At 44.3% G+C, this 22,532-nt stretch overlaps 4 protein-coding genes across 9 annotated transcripts; 3 read left to right on the top strand and 1 right to left on the bottom strand.

The window, feature by feature from the left end:
* The first annotated feature begins 6,444 nt into the window (after positions 1-6,444).
* Positions 6,445-7,612, top strand: LOC9634490 (ferredoxin--NADP reductase, root-type isozyme, chloroplastic). The gene has a single exon (XM_002979546.2). It carries the CDS (start codon positions 6,548-6,550, stop codon positions 7,457-7,459), a length of 912 nt encoding a protein of 303 aa, XP_002979592.1. The 5' UTR covers positions 6,445-6,547; the 3' UTR covers positions 7,460-7,612.
* Positions 7,613-7,743: 131 nt separating this feature from the next.
* Positions 7,744-10,157, bottom strand: LOC9635118 (probable inactive patatin-like protein 9). Of its 3 annotated transcripts, XM_024684583.1 has the most exons (10): positions 9,979-10,157; positions 9,628-9,934; positions 9,099-9,502; positions 8,916-9,039; positions 8,782-8,856; positions 8,567-8,684; positions 8,431-8,501; positions 8,042-8,366; positions 7,931-7,982; positions 7,744-7,879 (listed from the first exon to the last, which is right to left on the bottom strand). In XM_024684583.1, the coding sequence occupies exons 2-9, from the start codon at positions 9,922-9,924 to the stop codon at positions 7,942-7,944; spliced, it is 1,455 nt and encodes a 484-aa protein (XP_024540351.1). In that variant the 5' UTR covers positions 9,925-9,934; positions 9,979-10,157; the 3' UTR covers positions 7,744-7,879; positions 7,931-7,941. The 3 variants fall into 3 exon arrangements, with proteins under 3 accessions (XP_024540351.1, XP_024540350.1, XP_024540352.1); XM_024684582.1 differs by having other exon boundaries at positions 9,628-10,157; XM_024684584.1 differs by having other exon boundaries at positions 7,744-7,872; positions 9,628-10,157.
* Positions 10,158-10,376: 219 nt separating this feature from the next.
* Positions 10,377-14,478, top strand: LOC9634489. 4 transcript variants are annotated; one of them, XM_024684526.1, is made up of 7 exons: positions 10,377-10,820; positions 10,924-13,209; positions 13,531-13,605; positions 13,697-13,864; positions 13,936-14,201; positions 14,252-14,302; positions 14,364-14,478. In XM_024684526.1, the coding sequence occupies exons 1-5, from the start codon at positions 10,623-10,625 to the stop codon at positions 14,119-14,121; spliced, it is 2,913 nt and encodes a 970-aa protein (XP_024540294.1). In that variant the 5' UTR covers positions 10,377-10,622; the 3' UTR covers positions 14,122-14,201; positions 14,252-14,302; positions 14,364-14,478. The 4 variants fall into 4 exon arrangements, with proteins under 4 accessions (XP_024540294.1, XP_024540295.1, XP_024540293.1 ...); XM_024684527.1 differs by having other exon boundaries at positions 14,370-14,446; XM_024684525.1 differs by having other exon boundaries at positions 14,252-14,422.
* A 4,872-nt stretch (positions 14,479-19,350) lies between these two features.
* LOC9634825 (protein DETOXIFICATION 16) lies at positions 19,351-21,763 on the top strand. The gene is made up of 9 exons (XM_002979544.2): positions 19,351-19,775; positions 20,087-20,631; positions 20,686-20,772; positions 20,823-20,879; positions 20,944-21,182; positions 21,236-21,354; positions 21,406-21,492; positions 21,544-21,604; positions 21,655-21,763. The coding sequence occupies exons 1-9, from the start codon at positions 19,443-19,445 to the stop codon at positions 21,669-21,671; spliced, it is 1,545 nt and encodes a 514-aa protein (XP_002979590.1). The 5' UTR covers positions 19,351-19,442; the 3' UTR covers positions 21,672-21,763.
* Positions 21,764-22,532: the final 769 nt, after the last annotated feature.

Here is a 22,532-nt window from a genome sequence, read left to right as displayed (position 1 = left end):
CACCACTCTTGGATCGAGGACGGCCTAAATATAGCTGAGGTCGAGGAGGCGCCACATCATCATCAAGAATGTGGCTCAAGACTCGGGAATCGTACAAGAAATCAGAGAGTTAGGAATAGGGAAAAGTCTCAAGAGTCAGGAATAGGGAAGTGTCTCGAGAATCAGGAATGTGGTTTGCAGGTCAGAAATCCAGTGAGATTCAGGAATGTGGTATGAATTGGGGGATTCCTAACATTATCCATCATTTGCTAGAAAGTTGCTAAAATATTGTTCACAAAGCATTTATACAAACTAAATGGTGTATGAAAAGTAGTATTGGGAACATTGTAGCATATATGAATTTGGAGCCGAACTCGAAGCCTGTTGTGCTACGAAACGAGGTCCGGTACAATCCCACGAGCACTAGCTCCCCGTATCTAGCACCTGCATGCAAAATGGTGTCAGACGGAGTCTGGCACAAATTTGGCATACCAGTGGCCTAACGCGAGGAGGAGGGTACCCCACCAACTAGAGCAGCATGGAGCTTGGGCTTAAATTTAAGCCAGGCGCAGAACAAAAAGCGACACAGCCCAGCGGGAGTGTAGCGCATGTGATCATGGGATGAGATTTGGATATACTATCACCATAGATCCTTGGAATCTTGAGGGATAAATAGGGATAAAATAGCCACTAAGGGCTCTCTTATCAAGCAATTGCCGTTTTTCCAGTTGGCTTAAAAGGAGAGAGATAAGGTGCGCTATAGTTAGTATTAGAGCAAATGGCACGAGTTCAATTCCCATTGATTAGTGGCTACTTAAAAATACGTATTGGGCATCCCTGCATACGTCCTTCCTCTTGTGTGGAGTATCCACAGACGAAGGTATCCACTGTGGGACTGCAGTACAGGTGGATGACTAGATACCTCACATGGAATAGCTGAAATGTGGAAATTGAGGTGATGGAGTCAATAATCAATGAGGATATTGACATCTCTGAAGGGGGGGTGAGTGTAGCGCATGTGATCATGGGATGAGATTTGGATATACTGTCACCATGGATCCTTAGAACCTTAAGGGATAAATGGGGATAAAATAACTACTAAAGGCTCTCTTATCAACCAATTGCCCCTTTTCCAATTGCCTTAAGGGGAGAGAGATAAAGTGCACTATAGGGAGCCAAACTAATGTCTCAGGTGGTCGGATATGCATTCCAACCACTATCCCTACTATATATTTGGAACCCCCCATAGCCCCCCTTTGAGGGACACACGCTTTGGGCTTTCACCCCAAGCCTCCTTTAGTACCAGGAGTTAAGTCTCTGGGACAAGTTCGAAACTTACTAAATACAGAATGTCCTTAGATTGTGAATTTGGACACGGGACAAACACCATTGTATTCAGGCTGATCTCTACATTCCGTAAATATGCCAAATGGGAAAATCTAGATACTTTCCATAAATAGAATTTAGGACCGAAATGAGACTAACACAAGGGGATAGCGAGGGTGTTTGGCAGACATGGTCAGCTATCATTCAGCAATATTGAGGGATTAGTCTCAATACCCAGGGGTTCTTGATACTAGCAAGTGCAAGACAATAAGAGGAGTTTCTCAAACCAGGCTGAGTATGTTTAGCAAGAAACACATAGGGTTCCTACCTTATGTTTATCCATTTTAAGTACATGGTCATTGACCAATTTCTTAACTAGCTCAAGTGGGAACGATAAAGGGAACTAACTGTACCTACCTTCTGCCGTCATGGCAGTAAGAGAAGAGTGTCCGTAAGGACTGGCCAACAAGTATCTTTCGATGCTCGAAATCACATTCACGACAGCTATCAACAATTGCTAGTACCAATAATCAAGATTTAACTTGGTGAGCCAATGACTTCTCCCTAGACGATATAGAAAATCAGTAATGTAAGGAAGAGGATACACATCTGGGATAATCATTTTGTTTAATAGTTGATAGTTGATGTAGAAGCAAATACTCTCATCAGACTTCATGACAAAATGAGGTTCATACTCAAGGACTTTGCGACTTTCGGATAACACCTTTTTCCAACATCTCTTTGACATTTATAAGTAAAATTTTAATCTCCTTTGACAACCAATGGCAAATGTAAACCTTAATTAGATGAGCATCCCCAATTGGAATAGAATGTCGTGTTAAAATCTTAGCCCTAGATAACAAATTAAATTTAATACTCCTTCATGAGCCGGTCAACCATTGCAACATAAAGACTGACTAATGGATTTGAAAAGGGAATAGAAGAGCAAGACAAAAACATAGGAGGAAGTAATAGGGAGATAAAAGTAACAAAAGCAAAAGTAAAAATAAAGAAACAAAGAGAAATAAAAGTGAGAGGAATGGAATAAATAGGAGAGAATATAAGACAAAGAGGAGAAGCCTCAAAGTTATATTTAACATAATTATGCCGCAACCAATCTATACCAAGGATGAGATCAAAAGCTTAATTCACACCATCCACAACGATTGAAGCTCAAGCTTAAGATCACCCGCACAACTAGGTCCATATGAACAACTAAAGAGAACGACTCAAAAGACAATCCATAGGGTTCAAATATAGAGGGAAAGGGCCCATGAACAAGAGTGCACCCCCTTTTCTAATCGGTTAAGGGTCTTGGGATATTTAAGGTTAAGCATCCTTGGGTTTGAATAGTACTGGGTTGGATGACCTCTCGGGAAGTCTAAATTCAAGAGCTTACATTTGGTATCAGAGGAGTCTCGGGACTGGCTCTATTGGTTAGCTAGGGGAATCACATCACATGTTGATTGACATCTGGCTGGTCCAATTTGCTCCCGCTGGGCTCAACCCGAGGGGTAGGGTGTCAAGAGAGCGGGGCTCTTGGGAGAGCTGTGGCTCTCAGCTTCCGTTTACGAGGGCGTGAACTTGTAGGGAAGCGTGGTGGATTATAAGCGACCAAAGAGAACGACTCAAGCAATGATCCATGGGGTTCAAATATAGAGGGAAAGGGCCCATGAACAAGAGTGCACCCCCTTTTTTAATCGGTTAAGGGTCTTGGAATATTTGGGGCAACAAGCTGAGCAATAAAAGATAAACTTAAACCTATATCAACCAACATAAAGAAAATAATAGAAGACATTTTGTTATAGAAATGAATTTATAAAGTAAACACTAGATAAACTGGTACCGAGTGAACCCCTCCTAAAAGAAAGATAGAGGGGTTATTAACTTATTTGTGCAAGGACCCTTCACTACTTGTATAACTCTGGAGGCACATGGGAAACTCATGTAAATACCAAACATCATCTTATAAGACACAAACCTTTAGGCCCCAAAGTGGAGTTGAAAGGGTGTCACATAGTAGTGGCCAAAGTGGAAGCCAAACGAGAGTAACACATTTAAACTAAAAGTTCCAACTTGAAAAGTTAAGAGTGAGAGTAGAACTCTTAATAAAATGAAATGATCGAGGAACAAGCATAAAGCAAGTAATAAGTGAGTCTCTAGAAAAGGGATATAAGAGGATCAATATATGACACATGAAAGAGTTCAAGAAGGAGTCCAAGATGGAATTTGAGATAGACTTGAGATAGAGTTTAAGATGGACCAGATAGAGTCCGAAATGGAGTCCAAAATGAACCTGAGATGGAGTTTGAGATCAAGTCTAAGATGGAATTCAAGATGGACCCAAGATGGAGTTCAAGATGGAGTCTGAAATAAACCTGAGATAGAGACCAAGACCAAGACCGAGTTTGAGTCTGAGTCTAAGATTAAGTCCGAATATTAATATAACCTATGGGGTGAAAGCTTAAAGTGATCGTCCCCCAAAGGGTTGTAAAGGGTTCCAAAAGTATAGTAGGGAGAGTGTGAGGGTTGGACTTTAGTGGAATTAATTTGGCTAGGAAAGGCCAGTATGACTCAGGAAAGTTATACCCATATGTTGAATGATGATATAACAACTAGGGAGTCTAAAGTTAGAGTGAATACAAATAGATAAGTGGGGTAACTTAGTGAAGTATTCAAGAACTGACTCTAGTTCCTCTGAGAGATCAAATGGTCAATTCTCCTAGTCCAAATGTGGGTGGGACTACCTACTTGGATACATAGCATGGCTTATTTCAACCTCACTCTAGTCATATGGCTAGAGCACCCAAAGGCAAAAAGTGGGGAGAGTACCCACAAAACTCATATAGTGTTTCAAGATGTTATCCCAAAGTCCCAAATTGTGGAAAGAAAAAAGACCAATCCTCTTATATAGTGACTAAAGATGTAGTCATATCGCAAGGAAGTCCTAAAGGTCAATGAGATGTAGTGGTTGGGCCTTCTAGCCCTAACCCAGTGGCAGTGTTGGCAAACACAGCTAGGGATTTGGTGGGGATCGAAAAGGGATGTTAGGGAAGGCTATTCTTTATGTCTTTAACATCCTAAAGATGCTAAGGAGTGGTTTTAAAATGACCACTCATGAATGAATAATTTAGTCTTTGAGAAATGGGATTATGATATATGTGGTCTAGGACTACCAATGAGACAAAGGTAAACAACTATAACTTTAGTATAACAAGTTGATATGTCAATAATACTTTTGAAGTGTTGATTATGAGATCGAATACATGAAGCACTTGGACAAGTGTAAAGGTTAAGCGGCATCAATGTCATTGATGAGGCTAAAAAGTCTCCAAGATCGGAATAGGATTTATAGAGGTTGTGAGTGAGACTCTTTAAATAGCTAAAGTAAAGTAAAAAATTTAGTTGCTTACCCATCCCAAGAATGATAGGTAACAATCACTGTAAAGTGATCAAACCAATGATACACATAATCTCTAGGATTCCTGCAAAAAAACTTTGACCAAACACAAGGATTAGTAGTAAAAGCAAAAGAAGTTATACCATATGTTGTAAATATTACTATCAATTGAGTTTGATTATTCAACCACAACCATATAACATCGAGCAATTGCACCAATTATTATTCTAGAGTCAAAGGAGTAAAAGGCTATTGCTTTCTCATGAAGATGAATGAAAAATAGAAAAAGCAAAAAAGAAGAAATTGAAAAAGCTACAAGGATAATGAGATCTAGACAATGCAAAAGCTAAATCTAAACTAAAATCCCAAATCCAAGCAATCCTCATCTCCACTAATACGAGTTTATAGAATATAGAAAGAGAATACAATTAAAACCAATTTAACAGTTATCAAAATTCCACTATACTAATATTACTATATGGCCATTAATATTAGTAGATGACATCATAGCCATATATCTGGACCTCACAACATGAAATAAAACAATTTGTTGTCTTGATTTTTTTAATATAGAAAATTTAATCTAAATTTTATCTATGGCAAAAACTTAATTCAAATAAATTATTTCAAATATTATTATTAATTATTGTTTAGGGTTTAAGGAAAGTATAACTTTCTTTAATAATTTTTAATTTTTAATATTTATATTTATTATTTTTAAATAACTTTTATTTAGCTAAATTTAAATAAAATTACAAAAAAAAAGAAAAATTAAATTAAACTTTATGTTATTTTATTTATACATTAGTATATACACAAGCTGCTGAAGTTTTTCATAATAAGTTTTGGACTTTTCAGGTAGAATAAACCAAGTGCAATATTTTATGGCCTAAAAAAACCTTATTGTTTCTTTATCCTATTATAAATGTAAAAAATGAAAATATAATAATTGAATTTTAGGCTTTATAATGTCATTTGGCATAGATGATTATCAAAAATTAAATATTATTTTTTTAAAATAAAATAATTTTTTAAAAACAGTTTAATTCCTATTTATTATAATTTGGTTTGATAAAATACTAATCGTGGCACTAAATGAGAGGTTAACCTTAGAGTTATGTGAAAAGAAATTTATGAAAATTATTTTTGCTATCAATTCTTGTGAACATGATTGATAATCCACACTTATAACATACTGAATTGAGATAATGCCACTAAATCTTTTAATAATAAAATTATCACTTTCTATAAGTTTTATATTTTTCGAATTAAAATATATAAATTAATATTTTAATTAGAAATTAAGGTTTCCATGAGAAAACCATTTGATGTTCCTCACTTCAGATTAATATCAACTTTGCTTCTTCTTCCTAGGAGAGTTAGTTTCTTTGGTAATGGATTTGCTTATGCCACCATAATCCAGGCTTTCAAGAATGGGGGCTTGACATCGTGTGGCAAAATAAGTTACCAATCGGATCCAGATCCAATGGTAACCTTGCAAACTATAGAAGTATTATGACATCCAGATATATTGATAGATATTTTCCTTACATAATAATTTATAATTGAACCATCCATGATTTCACCGACGGTTTTGGTTGATCCTTTGGTGATGGCAGTTCCTTATCCTTGCTAGATTTGCTTCTAGAATCTTTGGGAGAACCTTTCACCATGTTAGCCTCCATTGTCGTCATCACAAACAAACTCCCCATCTGCAAATCCTACTTGGTGATCAACCCTAGACAAAAGGAAAATCAATTAAGTTTAAATGAAGAAAGGATAAAAGGTACTGACAAAGGTGAAAGGCCTTTAAATTGAGGCAGTCTGTTCTTAGGGTTCCTAATGAGGCGGCTTGTTCTTCCGCGAAGCTTGGAGCTTCTCAAGAAAGCGCCCACCAATCTCTACACGCGCAAATCGCCCTACGTCGCTACGATCGAGTCCGTCCATCGCCTCACCACTGGAGAAAATGGAGGAGACACGTACCACATTGTGATCGACCATGGAGGCAACATTCCTTTCTGGGAGGGACAATCGTACGGAATTCTCCCGCCAGGGACGAATCCAAAGAGACCCGGAGCTCCTCCTCCAAATCGCTTGTACTCTCTCGCGTCATCAAGGTATGGCGATGATTTGTCCGGGAGAACCGCGAGCCTGTGCGTCAAGAGAATCGTGAGCTATGATCCAAACGATCCAAACTCGACCATACCGGGGATTTGTAGCAACTTCCTCTGCGACGCTCGTCCCGGAGATCAAGTTCGCATCGTTGGCCCGTTTGGAAGCTCGCTACTGCTCAACGAGGAAAATCCGCGAGGAGCTCAGATCATGGTTGGAACTGGAACTGGAGTGGCGCCGTTTCGAGGATTTCTTCGCCGGATGTTCGTCGAGGAGGTGCCTTTCAAGTTTGATGGACTGGCGTGGCTGTTCCTCGGCGTCGCCAGCTCTAAGAGTCTCTTGTATCACGACGAGTTCGAGAGGATCGCGAGGGACTTCCCGAGTAGCTTTCGGTATGATCTTGCGCTGAGTCGAGAGATGGTGGATCGAAGTGGAGGGAAGTTCTACGTCCAGCACAGGATCAAGGAGAGAGGCAAGGAGGTGTTGGAGCTGCTCGAAAGTGGAGGACATATTTACTTTTGCGGGAGGGAGGAGATGATGGAGGGGATTCAAGAGACTTTCAGGAAGCTTTGCGGGGATTCTTGGCATGAGAAACTCTCTGGCTGGAAAAGGAACAAGCAGTGGCATGTAGATGTATATTGAGGAGGCGGAGAAAAACTCGGTAGCTTCAATGCTTTGCCTGAACTTGAAAGTTACCGAATCAAAATTTAATTGTTTGTTTCAAGAACGAACACTCGCTGAAAATCTGTATGCTGCAATGGAGTGAGTAAGAATCCAACTTGAACTTAAAACTCACATCTTTGCGTTCTATTCTTCCACATCCTTGGAAATCCACCGGAAGATCACCGCATTTAACTCTCACAAACGAACCATTCTAAACATCAACACTTTGGCGAGCTTCAGCAACAATTCAGCAACAAAAAGAGTGAGAAAAACGTATGAACTTAAAAAGTTACCAAATCAAAATCCTTTCAAGCCGGGGCGAAAAGTCCCGTTAACTATTTCTTTCGCTTGAGTGTATGAAAAGAATAAGTCTCGTCTGAACTCTTGTATATCTGTAAACTGCAGTGGAGTGAGACGGGAAGCAAGAATCCAGCTTAAACTTGAACTCACATCTGTGTGTTCTATAACGAGCAGCGTCGGTCGTCAAATCTTCCACGTCCACCTGGAGATTCAGCTTCCGGGGATAAGAAAAGCATAAAAACAAACCATTCTAAAGATCACCGCTTTGGCTTCTTTGATGCTGGAGCAAGTGACTTAGGACCGGCGAGACGAGGCGTCCTAAATGCCCCGGCGTCGAGTCTCCTCCCTTGGGCTGCGCTCTATCCCCAGACGCCGAAGTAGAATGGAGCTTCTTCTGCTCTATCAGCTGGTCCGCAAACCACGACAAGCGCTGCTCATACGTCTCTTCCAGGACAATCTTCTCTCCGAAAGCATTTCGTGCCACGGCCTTTTGCATCAAGAGCTCGTCCGTGAGGCGTGTCAAGTCTTCGATGTTTTTCTGGCTCGCGCAGTCCATGTACGCCATGCTCTTAGGCAGGCCGGAGAGCTGCCAAGACGAACAAGACAAGAATAAGAAAACAAGCCATGTAGACTAAATGCAAAAAACGTGCCTGGATTCGCAAGTAATTGTCAGAGCAATCGTATCCAGCAAACGCGGATGACAATTGATAGTCCACAGTATCTGGATTTAACAAAGACACATGAGAGATGCGAGTTTCTAAGAGTTTCTAGCGATAATTCTCTTACCTGCGGTGCCGTCCATCATAATGTTGAGTAGAGGACGCATCCATCCTGCTAATCCCCATTTCTTGGCAGCGTCAAGCTCGTATCTTTCGTCGAGCTGGCCCGCACCAAGCGACAAGACCTGCAAAAGATCCCTCCGCGATTAATGAAGCACACGGTGACAAAGCCACCACACCATCTCTACGTACGAAAAAGCAAAGTTCTCTTTAAACAAGTACCATCACGTCTTGGAGACCAGTCGCTTCAGGGAAATCCGTGTTGTTGCTCCAAGCATGAGTGACTGCAACAAGCGCCTGAAAAGCCAACAGCGAAGCCATTCAGTGGAGCAACAAAACTAAGAGGTGCCCGGTACCGGATTGTTTTGCACGACTGCTCCATCAATTAGTGTTGCTGAGACTTTACCATCCACTGAAGTAACATGAGCCGGACGAAAGTATGTCGGTGCTGCAACCGTGGCACGGCAGACTTCCCAAAGCCTGGAATGAAAATGAACAAACAAATTGTTTAAAGGCAAAAGACAAAGGTGGGGATTTACCGGAAGTTTTTGCTCTCGTCCTTCATGGCTGCCTGGCGCACAAAAAAGAAAGGAGTCGCCTGAGAGATGTCGAACGCCGTCACAAGCACCGGTTTGAGAGTGTCTCTCAGCGTAAGCTCCCTCCCGTCTCGAACGAGATAGTCCTTGAGCAATTTTTCCAATCTCCGAGGAGAGTACTTCGGCCTATACATCTGCCGCACGGAGAAATGAAAAGGATCGTACCATCTCCGCTGGAAGATATGGCGGCCGTTCACGGCGTAGAACCGGCAGCACTCCTGCGCCGTGAAGAGTGGCTCGCCAGCCTCGTCTGGTGTCGCGAGCATGAGAGCTATCAGAGCTCCAGTGCTGGTTCCAGCGAGAAGATCAAAGTAGTCACAGAGTCTAACTCTTGCCATCGTTTTCTCCTGCAAAGACAAGAGAAGTTCAACTTATAAAGTCCATAGCTATGGAAGAAGAAAACTTCGGAGTGTTATAAAGTCAATCGAGAGAAAACTAAAGTTTTAGCTATAAAAGAAAGAAATAAGTTTACCTGGAGAAATGCTTCCAGTCGACATAGAATTCTTGAGCCGATCAGTCCGCGCATTCCCCCTCCATCCAGGCTAAGAATGCAAAGCTTCTTTCGATTTTCGGGCTTCTCGGAGTGGCCATTTGCCGATATCATCGACCAAACGTCGTCAAGGTCACCAGGCTTACCATTTTGTAGGGCGTCGCCGACGGATTTCGTCCCGTCCAGATCCACCACGGCGGGATCGGAGAGAGCGCCTTCTTTGGCCATCTCCCCCAGCATTTGTGGAGGCGGTTGCGTGGAGCTCGAATTTTTCCCCATCAAGGGATTCCTAGAGTAAGTTTTACTAGGCGCTAGCTACTAGCGATTACACACCTCGGTGAGATTAATCGATTGAATCGCAGCGCCTTGTTGATCGATCAAGAAAAAGAATCACTCCTCGCTAGAGAGCTAGGGCCGGTGGTCTTTGAAAAGAGAACGATCTGGAGGGAACACGTGTCAAGGCTTGACACTTGGCACAGTCACAGATTGACACGTGTTACGCTTTTACGCAGTTTTAGGGCTTTCGAATAAAGAAAGATGTGACACGTGTCGGTATTAAATGTGTGCTTCCAAGAAACTTGGGAGATGCTAAGTATCCTTTTAATATGTCAAGCACTAGATTCGAACCCGACACCTCCAGTGCGGGCGGCACCCGCGCGGCACCGCAGCTCTAACCCTATATAACTAGGGCAGGGCTTTGCATTTTGCTCTGTTCTTCACAGAGCCGTCGAGGCACCTGTATCGTGTCTGTGGCTCCTCCTCTTAGGGTTTATGGTGTCCCGATGATCCAATCTTGTTCTCTCTCTTTCCCGGGGCGTCGTCTCGAAGCGCTGCTGCTGCTCGAGCGGGCGTCTAGGTCACCGATTTCATGCCAGGCAGTGGCGCCGGCGGCTGGAATTTGGTCGACAATGCGGCCGGGATTGGTGTAGGAATGGTAATCTGGTGGCCTGGCCGTGGAATTAGGGTTGGAGGGAGTGATGGTGGCTCCAGACGGCGGCGGCGGGAAGGCGGACGTGGCTGGATTATGGATTGAGTTCGTGCTGATTCCGCAGAGATTGGAGGAGCATTTGGATGGATTGGCGAGCGGCAGGGCTTTGTCTCCCGGGCATGCCGAGCTTGTCAATATGTTTTTGGAGCAGGCTGTGGCGAATCACAAGCTGTCGAGGAAAGAACCGGTACGCTCTTCTCTGCATTGCATCGCATTTTTGTTGTGATATCTAGAAAATTTGCTGCATTGCTATGAGCTGACTGGATTTCTTCTCTCTTTTATCTTCGTAGGATCCTCAGGGCGGTGCTGCGGCGGCACCAGCACCATCGAGGGCTGCTAAAACAGCGTCGTTGCTCTGCGAGAGAGCGGTCAGGGTCGCATCGGCAGCACGGTTTAGCCTTGAGGACATCGAGGTACTTGTTCCGAGGCATCTCCAGTCGCTGCTCCTCAGAGCTTCGGTAAAGTATGACAAGGATAGGTCCCTGTTCCACGAGTGTAACTTCCATCGCTGGGTGATCCACAAAGCTCTAGCACCCGAGGCTTTGAGGCTTTCCATGGCGAGCCCGGCAGTTCGTGCTCGTGATGCAGCCACAGGTGAGCCTGCAGAGATTTTTCAAGATGGATTGTTGCCGGTAAGCGGAGAATCGGAACAGGAGGGCCCCTCGGTCAGGTTCTTGGAGGATGTTCTGGCTTCCGTGGGGGACAAGGTTGATAAGGTTGACAGGACAAAGAAAAAGGTGGGGAAGGCGGTGCCAAACGGGGTTGTGATGGATGGGCTGCAGGAGGATGGTCTGTGCCAGATCTTGTTCGACGTTGCAGAATCACACTTCATGCGGGGAAGGATAAAAAAAGCACACGACCTGTTTAGCAAGTGTGCCTCTCTAGCAGATGGTTACGAGTCGTCCCCTGTCCCTGAAGACCGGCTTCATGGGTTTATAGTTGCTTGTAGAGCCGTGGCTAGTTCAGGAGCAGTGCAGCACCAGACAGAACGAGACGAAGTGGAAGCCGTTCTCATTTGCGAAAGGAGCCGGGTTTCGAGTAAAAGAAAGAATCAAACCGTGCTTTCCGATCATTGCAATGGGGTGAACGAGGAAAGTCCTCATAAGAAGGTGGATCATAGAGTCAAGCAGAACGGTATTAGTTTTGAGAGCGGCCAGGATCATACGAAACAGGTTTCGAATGGTTACCGAGCGAAGCTGGGACAGGATGCTGTTGAAGATAAAGGTCTGGTGAAAGTTCTGGCTGATGATGTCTTAGCCCATCGCTTGCCTTGGGAATACTGCCTCTCTCTGGAAAAAGACTTCACACTGCCTGCATCAGTCCGTTGTAAAGTTGCTGCGTGCAACATTCTGCGAAGGGTGATTGAAGGAGCTTCTTTCGATTCGTTGCAGCGCTTTAGTGAACAGTTCCAGGATAACAAGGAGGCTGTACAGTTCTTGATGCAGCTTGTGTCCAACGTCAGTTCGGAGGTCAGGGATTCAGGTGGAGATGAAGACCTCCAATTGCTACCACGATTGCAGCAGTTCACCGTCTACTTTTGTTGCACCCTCGAGGAGTCTTGGTGCTGGAAGCTGGCTTGCAAGAAAAAGTTGGTCTCCCCGGAATTCATGTCAGACAGCAAAGAAGGGGAAACGGTCTCTCCACCTGACAAAGGGGAAGCTGTAAAAAGTGGGTTGATTCTTCTAGACATTCTACAGGGTGGTAATTTAGCTTCGGTCGAGCACGCTACTTCGCCAACATTTGAAATGTCAGCTGAAAGTATAGCGAAAGCAGTGCAGCTAAGGGCCTTCGATGCTCTGGACAGAGGAAAGGATTACAATCTGGCTAGGCAACTGTATGATCTGGCCAAGCGCATTTATCCCGAGGCAATCGACAGTGAGCTCTTCCTATGGTTTGTAGATAGGACAGGTGGTGGCGGTGATAGTCTTGGAGTGGCCTTACCTGAAAGGGCCGAAGGATATCTCAGCAGTGACGCCGTAGTGTACATTGTGGTGCGGATTGCTGATGAGGAACGATGGTCTCTAGTGCTGGAGCTTTGTAGCTGGGCTCAACGGAGGCAGTTTATGGATCACAAGGACGTTGCCTCAGTGTTCAGGGAAGCAGCAATCCTTGGCGTTCTGATGCCTATGTGCCTTGGCCAAACGCATGCGCGGGAAGACGAGATCCTTCGGAAGTTCGAGGAGTTGATGACTTTGTCTTTCAGCACGAAAGATGGGTGTTTACTTCCGGGGATGAAGGTGCTGCCAGTCGTCTCCAAACTCTCCAGTGTTCGAGTTTTGGAGGTTGTGGAAAATCTCCTAGCAGGCTGGATAAACAGATGGCACGCAGCACCGCCGGTAGAATTGGCAAGGTATGGCGCCTTGGCTCGTATGGCTAGCGCTGCTGCGGACTCCAAAAGTCAAGCTCTCAGGACATCTGGCGACTGGGGAGAGATGTTTCATTCGTTGCTACAACGGCTGCTGGAACTTTCGAAAGGCGCAAGGCACGACTCCCGGGGCTCTCGATGGCTACTTGGTCTTGCGGATCTCGCATTTGTGGATCATGCGTACCTGAGCTCTCTACAATTCTATCTAGAGGTGCGTATTCTACTCTCTCTGCATTTACGTAGGGTGGCTGTGCTTGAGTTCAGTGTGCATGCATCCATATTTTATTTTTCTAAATCTTTTAAGCAGCGAGAGGGCGGCTTGGGAGAAAAAAGTTTTGACGGTACTTTTTTCCAATGGTGGTTTCCATCACAGGAATCTTTTTTCTTGTCATTAGCTTGCTCGCTTCTGAAGGCTCTGGATTGTCTCCTGGAAGGCTGTGGTGAATGCAGGCATGTTAATTTTTTCCTTTTTGTGTTGCTAGTGCTCCAGTTGTTTGCTGAGCTTCCAAACGATGACTGTGCGCTTTTGTAGGCCGGCGCTGTTCGGAGTAGCTTCTATTGCGATCGGGTGGCATCCATGGCCCGTGAATTCTTTACTCCTTGGGTGGTAAGTGCTATTTCTGGCTGACATTTTTGCATTATTTTTGCCGCCTGTTGTGCGTGCTATACAGTTTTTTCTGATGCTAATGCTTGATCAGATAACAAGAATGATTGCTGCGTGCAAGGAAATTGGTGCACAGTTACAGGCTGCCATTCTTTGTCAGTGTCTTCCTGATCCAGACTATGAGTCTGCCTTCCAGATTTTACAGGCGAATCCGCTCATTGTCGATCAGGACGCTGCATTGTACTTCGACTGTGTATGGGAGGTGAGTATGTTTCTATGTTTCTCTTCGCATGTAGTCACAAGATGAATGACATGTTGTTTTTCTACTTCTAGATACCAATACTGGAGCTGCTCGTTCACATGCACGCAAAGGCAGGTGACCGAGCACGCGTTAACACCCTTATAAGCTTGCTCCAACAGCCTGCTCTGAATGTGCATAATCCAGCCTCAATAAGGCAGGCGCACATTGCTGCCATGGAGCAGCGGTTCCTCCAGAGGCTTTACGCGGAACTGGTGTAATGTAAACTATCTTCTTCGCGCTCAGAGGTCCAGCTTGAATTTGCGGCACTCCTGATGCTTCCGAAAAGAGAAACTCTCAGGTACTTCTGAGCCTCTAATAGTAGAATGCTAAACATCAGTTTGCTCGCAGGCTTCTTACTGCTTCATATAGCTCTAAACATCACAGGAGCAGCCATGGCAGGTACAGTTCTGCTGGCTGCTGATTTTTTACTGTACTTTCCAGGTTTCTTTTTAATTTGTAGCTATAGATCTGGACCGTTGGTTGACTGGTGCCTCTCCGCTACGAAGAGACGCACTTGTATACTAGTGTGGACTGAAGTTCCAAGTGTACATAGGGACAGGAGAAACAATGGCAGACTTGGCCGAGAGAACTACTTCCAGTCTCGAGGAAATAGCTCGAGTGGAAGTGGAAAAAACAGGACAAGGAGTAGATACAGGGACAGGGACAAGTGCTGCCAGAGAGCTCGAGTATGGTGAAGTCTTCAAAGAAGAAGAAGTCGCTAGCTCGTCGTCAATGGCTTGTCAATCATATGTTCCCGACGATGTCTGGGTACGTGTTTTCGAGCGGCTACCGTGGGCAGGGGTGGTCCGGGCTAGAACAGTGTGCAAGCGCTGGCAGAAGCTGATCGAGTCCCCTCACTTCGAGCAGGCAGTGTCGTCGCAACCTCCGTGGCTGTTCGTCTCCACGACACTGGACGACACAGTGAAGGACGACCTCCATGCCTACGACCCGGAAACGGATAGGTGGTACAGCGTCCCTCTCGACTTCCTGGTGAAGAACCACTCGGGACCTCGCTGGACGGTGGTCTCGAGCACCGGCGGGCTGGTTTACGTGATGCAGGAGCCGTGCAGGGACCTGTTGATCGACGTGTTTAGCCCGATCACGAGGAGGAAGCGAACGGTGGCCTACTCGGGATACCCGCGCTCCCGCGAGCCGGTGACGCCGGTGGTGTGGACGTTCCTGGGCGACGATGCGTCCCACTCGCGGTGCCACCACTTGCTGGTGGCCTCGAGCTGCGACGGCTGGGGGACGCGGCTCTACTGCCCGACCGACTGCGACTGGGAGGAGGTTGGCGAGGGGCATCCAAAGCTGCGCGACTCGAGGGACTCCAAGTACGCGTGCTCGGTCCGGGACGAGAAGTTCTTCGTGCTGGTGGAGGACGAGATCGACGCGGGGGTGGATCCGTATGGGTTTGAGCAGGTCGAGTACCGGATCGTGCTGCTGGGATTCGACGCCGCAGAGGGGTTCTGGGAGGAGTACAGTATGTTCCCGTTTGAGCGGGCCGAGGACGCGGTGATCGTGGAGTTTCACGGCTATCTTCACTTGGTGGCGGCGTCGTGCGAGTCGGACCGGCTGTGCATCCGGGTTTACAAGTTTTTGGAGAGGAAGAGGGATGCGTGGGTGGAGGTGACGGCGACGAGCGAGCTGTGCCCGCTGAGCTTTGGATCGCGGCTGGGCTTCTTTCAGCTGGCGTGTGCCACGGCCGGGGATTTGCTCTACGTTGTGGGCTACTGCGAGGACTCGGCGCTGGCGGGGGTGTGTGACTTCTCCGAGGGATCGCCCAGGTGGAGGAGGATTTCCAGCGTCCCGTTTACGACGGTGGGCTTTTGCTTTTGCTGCAGCAAGAAGATCGATTCATCGCATTTCTGGTAGTCGCGATTAATTTTAATCAAGATATTTTATACCTTTTGATACAATCAAACTCCAAATAAATTTGATATAATTACATGAACTTATTTGTAAACTTAAAACTACAGATAAGTATATTTACCATTTATTATTTATATTTGGATTAAATTTTTTTAAGTTCAATCTAACATAAGGAGAGGGATGGAGAGAAAGTTTGAGAATATGTGGAGTAAAACCTTGTTGGTTATATAATAAATAGCTGGACCTAAGTATTGATCAAGCTAGAGTTGGTAAGATAGGTGGGATCCTTAGTAAAGGAATTTAATTAATGCCAAGGCAAAGATGTTCGAATAAATGAGGTAAGTTAAAACAGGATTATACAGGACAGACCCGATGCAGACCCACTATTTTGAAATGTTTTCATTGTAGAAGTTACATGCTTGCTTTGCGTAGTCCTCTGCACCAAATGTACCAAACAATTCACACCAGAGTTTTGGCGCTCGTTCTCTCGAGTTCTGTAATGCCACGGACTTTACTCGTGAGCATCCAAGTTGATTGACAACATTGCCTAGGATCTATCTTACTATAAAGCCATGGGGTTGCCATCCTATGTGGAGAGAATTTGGGCTGCAAAGAAATTTCACGCTAGCGGGAAGATACACTAAGTTAAATCATTACTGAAAATAAAGTTTCAAGAGAATTACACGATCCGGTTGTACAGCTTCTATTGTAGGAGGCCTTGCTGATTGGGACTGGCCTTGCTTGTAACATAATGGTATTCTTACAGTAAGAATTACTGAGGAAAGATTTATTTCTCGTGGAAGCTCCAATCATAGTTGGCAGAGACTTGATGTTACACTGATACTATATAACCGAAAAGTAATGATATTTAGAGTTGAGCCTGGCGACAGGAAAAAAACAATGTTTAGTGAAGACAGAGATCTCTTGAGCTTGGGAGTTGAAAGCCCCCAAAGAAACTCAAACGATCAGCTGGCACAATGTAGGAAATTAAAAACGAAAGAAAACTTACCAGAAGAATGCACTACCAACTTCAGAAAAATCGAAAACTTGCTCGATGAATCACTCTCCATCCAGTTGGAAACACTCGTCGCCCTTGCTGCTCCACATTCTAGTCTCGTATATATGAAAAGCCAGTAGATTTTGATTTAGCAAACACTTTTAGGCTCGGTCTAGCAGAAATTAGTATCAGTGATAAAGTTTTAAAATTGCAAAATTTAAGTTAACTGCTACAACATCTGCTATGTCAATGGTGAAATCCAGGCTTGCTGAACCATAAGGTCATTCTTTCCCCATCAGTATTTTCCACTGTAAGAAGACCATTGTTTTGCAAGCACAAGGCCAGTGCCAACCAACAAGGCCTCTTACAATAGAAGCCGTATGTCCATATCACCTTAAAGTTCTGATCATACAAAACAAGGTTGCCATCCATTTGCAAGCGAACAAAACATCCAGCTCCAGCTCCAACCGTGCCACTATCCCAGACTGGATGACTCGTATCATCCTTCATAGCATCGCCTTTGTAAACCACAAAGTTGCAATCGTTTTGGATCTTGGCAAAATATTCCCCATTGGTTGAGACCAACACCTCTCCAATCCTCAGCACACCCTGGTGGAATCCATGAGGAGCTGATCGCCGGCATGTCTTGTAGATATCACAGTTTGGAGCATTATAAAATCCCCAATCCGGATCATGTTGGAACTGATTAATATTATAAACATTGGTAATGTTGTTACTAGACGCAGTTTTTGGATCGCCCAATCCTGTTGAAACCGTGTCTACGTTATTATTCTTTTCAGCAACTGTGTAGCTCATAGTGTATCTTCCCTGGATGACCTCAACACTGCCATGAAGATGATTCGCAATATCATGCATCATGATAGCGAGGAGCTTCCTGAAATTTCTTTGCAGGGCAACTGCTGGAGCCTGGATTCCCACTGTGGGAAATATACTGCACATAATTTCTTTGTACCAAGGCCTCTCCAGCTCTCCCCAGAGGATGGCAACCTCTGCGAGCCTACCATCTCCGGTGGGGAGATGCATCGTTATAAATCCCATCTCTTTGTAGTAAGATAGATGCCTTGGTATGCCATCAATCAGCTTGACGATTTCCTTGAACAAGAACATTCGGATCCCCGGTGTTATGGAATTGGGGCGCTGACGAGTAAAATCCGCAGCGTTATACAACTCGGGAAGAGCACAGAGGGAGAGAAGTATTAGCAAGAGCATGAAACGAGAAAATGCCATACAGTTGCCTCGTCTCATTGCATGAGTCCTCCTGAGATTTACTTAAGGAGAACTGCGGATATAAAGGAGAGAATTTGCTTTTGGATATGCGAGCACCAAGACTCTGGTGTGATTGCTTGGTACATTTGGCTTGAAAACATATTTGGCTTGTACCTTAAATTGGACTGCTTGTCCCTGTACAATCAGAATTTTCAACACTTGTAAGCTGGTTTGCAAGCATCTCACTTCCTCTCACAACCTTGATTGTTTGAGCTAGAAATTTTATTTAAAAAAAAAAAAAAAAATCGTAAAGAGTAAGCGCTTACTTTGATACCATAAGGAAGAAACCGTGTCGCGAACGCTTAGAGCTGACACTGGTCATAGGAACGAAAATTGTTTTACTGAAGACGGAGATCTCAAGCTTGGGACACCGAGTGACTCAATTAACGACCACCATTCCAAGCTGGGAACAATGTAGAGTTAAGAACGAACAAAGTTAAAAAGAAAACTTACCTGAACGCGCTACCTTGCTCGAAAGCCTCCATGGATAACACTCTGTGGCAGGCATCGATGAAAGAGCAGTGCCCCATTCCGGTCAGGAATGGAAACACTCGTCGTCAGTGCTGTTCCACCAAAGTTCAGCGGTTCTCATGGAACTTTTGCGTTCACTCGCCGCTCCCCCTTCGTCCGGCGATTCAACATACGTGACAAGATTCATGGATGTGTGTTGGAGGTCGGCAAGAATCCATTGAGGTTTAGGGATCGCCTGGATGGTCGAGAGAGATATCAAATATTCCAGTGGTGGGAGCAGCATAAGAAAGGCAAGGAGTAAAAAACCATGGGCTTGGGCGGGAGGTGCGACGGTACAATGTTTTCTCAGTCACTGACCAGCACAAGAAAACATCGGAAGAAAACTCTGGAACTGGAAAATGCGAAGAGCTGTGTAGTATATCTGAAGAGGAAAGACATGTTGATACCACTGGAATCGCGACGACGAGAAAACCACAGCACTCCAAATGCGTGGTCGCACAGAACACAATCCAGATGCTTCTCTTGACTGGCCAAGAGCTGGAGCTGGAAAATTCCATTGAGATTGACGCGGCATTCCCTAATAAAATTAATTATACTTATTAGTAAATATCTAGTAAATTCTAAGAGCTTATAGTTCAGTGGATAGAGCATCTGTTTCCAGAGCAGAAAGTCATAGGTTCGAACCCTGTCCACCGCGACAACTACTTTAAAGGATCCAGACAAAAGGACGAAAGGAAGGAAGAACTCGTGTATGGCAGGAACTCCGATTAGTGATATTGACAGGGGTATGTGCTCGCTAATTCTTTGCTCCTTTGGAAATTCTAATAATGCCACTCTTGGGCATTGGAATTGTAGGGTTCTAAGCTCGAGAGAAGGCGGTGGAATTGGCGCCTAGCGCAATTCTTATTTTAGGTCATGGCCGCGGATCTTCGCGTGGCGCTGCTGCCCGGCGAGGAATCCACACCATGCACAGAGAGCTCCGGATCGGCGGCGCCGGCGCTCAAGAATGACGATCGCAAGGCTGACAGCGGCAGAGCATTGGATTGCCTCGAGGAGGAGGACCGATTGGTGCTGTGGGAGGAGGTGAAGCGCCAGTGCTACATTGCGCTGCCGATGATCTGCGTCAATCTCCTCCAGTTTTTGATCCAGGTCACGTCGGTCATGCTCGTGGGGCACTTGGGGGAGCTCCAGCTCGCCAGCGCTTCCCTCGCCACGTCCTTTTGCGTTGTCACTGGCTTCAGCTTCCTGGTACGTGTCGAAATTCGGCGAAATTCGAGAGCTAGAGCATTTCAACCGCATAACTTTTGCATCATCGCGAAGAGATTTTTCGTTTTCATTCTCGCTTCCTAGTGTGTTCTTCGTGTGAAACATGTAAGTTGGAGTTTCCTATTTGATGTTTGAGGGTTTTTTTCTGGTACGTATGGCTCACATATGCTTCCTTGTCCTTTAGTTTATCGTCTTGACTGGTTATTTTGTCCTCCCAGTCAGCCTTTCAATCTGTATCTATCGTGTCAGGGCGTGTCGCTCACAGTTTTGTTGTTGACACTTTTTTTGTCTAGATGGGCATGGCCAGTGGTATTGAAACTCTTTGCGGACAAGCGTTTGGAGCACGGCAGTATCACTTACTTGGCATTTATCTACAAAGAGCTGTTGTAGTCCTCCTCATCCTATGCGTACCGATTGCCGTCGTGTGGCTCAACGTGGAACATCTTCTCAAGGCCCTGGGACAGGATCCGGTCATCTCTTACAACGCTGGGATCTACGCTCGATGGTTGATCCCGGGACTGGTTGCCTACTCGGCTCTCCAGCCGCTTGTCAAGTTCCTACAGACGCAGAGTGCCGTGATCCCGATGATGTTGTGCTCGCTGTTCACGCTGTGTGTCCACATTCCACTGTGCTGGGTTTTTGTCTACAAGCTTGAGTTTGGTATCAAGGGGGCCGCCATAGCAGCGACTTTTTCCAACTGGCTCAATGCCATACTACTGGCGAGCTATGTCAAGTTCTCGAAGACATGTCAGAAGACGTGGACCACTTTCTCGGCGGAGGCTTTTCAAGACTTCAGAGGCTTTTTCCGGCTCGCTATACCTTCGGCGGTTATGATCTGGTAAGAAAGTGTTCTATGGTTTAAAGCAGTGCTGAATTTTTCGTGTTCTGGCAGCTTTGAGTACTGGTCGTTCGAAACTCTCGTACTTCTTTCCGGAATTTTGCCCAACCCTCAACTTGAAACGTCAGCTTTCTCGATTATGTAAGTTTGTGGGAAACTAGAGTTTGTGGTCCTCATCTGTTCTGTTGCAGATTAAACACATTGTCTCTGTGCTATATGGTTCCTTATGGCCTGAGTGCGGCAGCAAGGTAAGAGAATTGACTCAAAAAGCTTTTTTTTCCTTTGCAATTTTATAAGTTTTTCCTTTGGCAGCACTCGAGTGTCAAATGAACTTGGAGCTGGGCACCCAGTGTCCGCAAAGACTGCAGTATGTGTGACAATTAGCATTGGACTTTTGGATTCCTGCCTAGTTGCTACACTGTTGCTCTCGACGCGGAACGTCTTGGGATATGCCTTCAGCAACGAGGAGGAGGTCGTCAAGTACGTAGCAAGCTTAATGCCACTTACAACACTCATAAGTGTTCTGGATCCTATTCAAGGGATTTTTTCAGGTCCTCGCTTGTTGTTTTAAGTTTTTCTCTAGCTAAACTTTGATTGTATGCAGGTGTAGCTAGAGGCTGTGGATGGCAAGGTTTAGGCGCCGTTGCAAACCTTGGAGCATATTATATTGTGGGTTTACCATTGGGATCAGTTTTGGCTTTCTTCTTCGATCTGAAGGGAAGGGTATGTCTGACTTTCTCCTCGTGCATCTTAGTTTTCTGACTCTCTTTACAGGGTTTGTGGATTGGCATAGTTTGCGGCATTGCAACTCAAGCGACTCTCCTCACAATCGTTACCCTCTCGACAAACTGGCAAAAACAAGTGAGGAAAAGAGCTACTGAGGTCATGATACTAACTTTTAACATCTTGCAGGCTCGAGAGGCTTGGGAGAGAGTGCATAGAGCAGAAAAAGTTCTGGAGGAACCTAAAACAGGTAACGCTAAATGCAAATCATCTGTTTGATTCATCACTTTTTGGTTTCAGGATCTCAACACTGTTGAAAATATGGGAACTTCGAAAAGAGAACGAAAGGAAAAGCAGTGATTTTGCTCGTGAAATTGCATTTTAATTTAAAGAATTGACGAAGTGTCTACTCTGCCCTGCTGCCTATGTGGCAGCTCTCTTGTTGCAAGGTGTTCAAACAGCTAAACTCGTCATGTCTTCCCCAAAAAGCGTTTGCTCTTTTTCCAACATAATTACCTTAAATAATGATTTTAAAACTATCATATAAAGTTTTAAAAATACTTAAAATTTTTGAATCATAATTTGTATCTATTTATAAAATATGAATATATTAATTCTGGAAGTAATTGAAAGGTATTAAAATATAAATACATAAAATTTATTCTTGTATTTTAGGTTTGTAATAAATTTAATTAGATTGGGAATCAAAATTACAATAAGTTGCTACACGTTGCATGTAGTAACACTTGGTTTTCTTAATAGTAGTATTATTCTTACTTATTAATCCAATTGATCAAATAAAGTTTATAATTATAAGCATGTTTGTAATTTATAAATGCAAAATTAATTTTATTGCATTAAATTATAGAATAAAAATTAATATACTAGGAGGGTTTATGAAAATTTATATATTATAAAAATGTTTATAAATTATAAATACAAGATTAATCTAAATATATAACAATCATTAGATGGTAGAATATCATAAAATATCTAAGCATATTTCTAAATATATCCACTACCATCCTACAGGTTTGCTTAAGCAAACCAAAAACATCACCTATTTAGTATTAGACTAATTTCAAAGGCAATCCCCATTCTATCCCTGTTATACATTTGGGAACACATATGATAGAACAAGTAGCAACATGGTATAATTGGCATTAGTCTAATTTCTA

The sequence above is a fragment of the Selaginella moellendorffii genome, unplaced genomic scaffold (genome assembly GCF_000143415.4).
Source record: "Selaginella moellendorffii unplaced genomic scaffold, v1.0 SELMOscaffold_41, whole genome shotgun sequence".
In the NCBI taxonomy this organism is placed as follows: Eukaryota; Viridiplantae; Streptophyta; class Lycopodiopsida; order Selaginellales; family Selaginellaceae; genus Selaginella; species Selaginella moellendorffii.
This window is presented reverse-complemented; position numbering and strand designations above follow the sequence as displayed.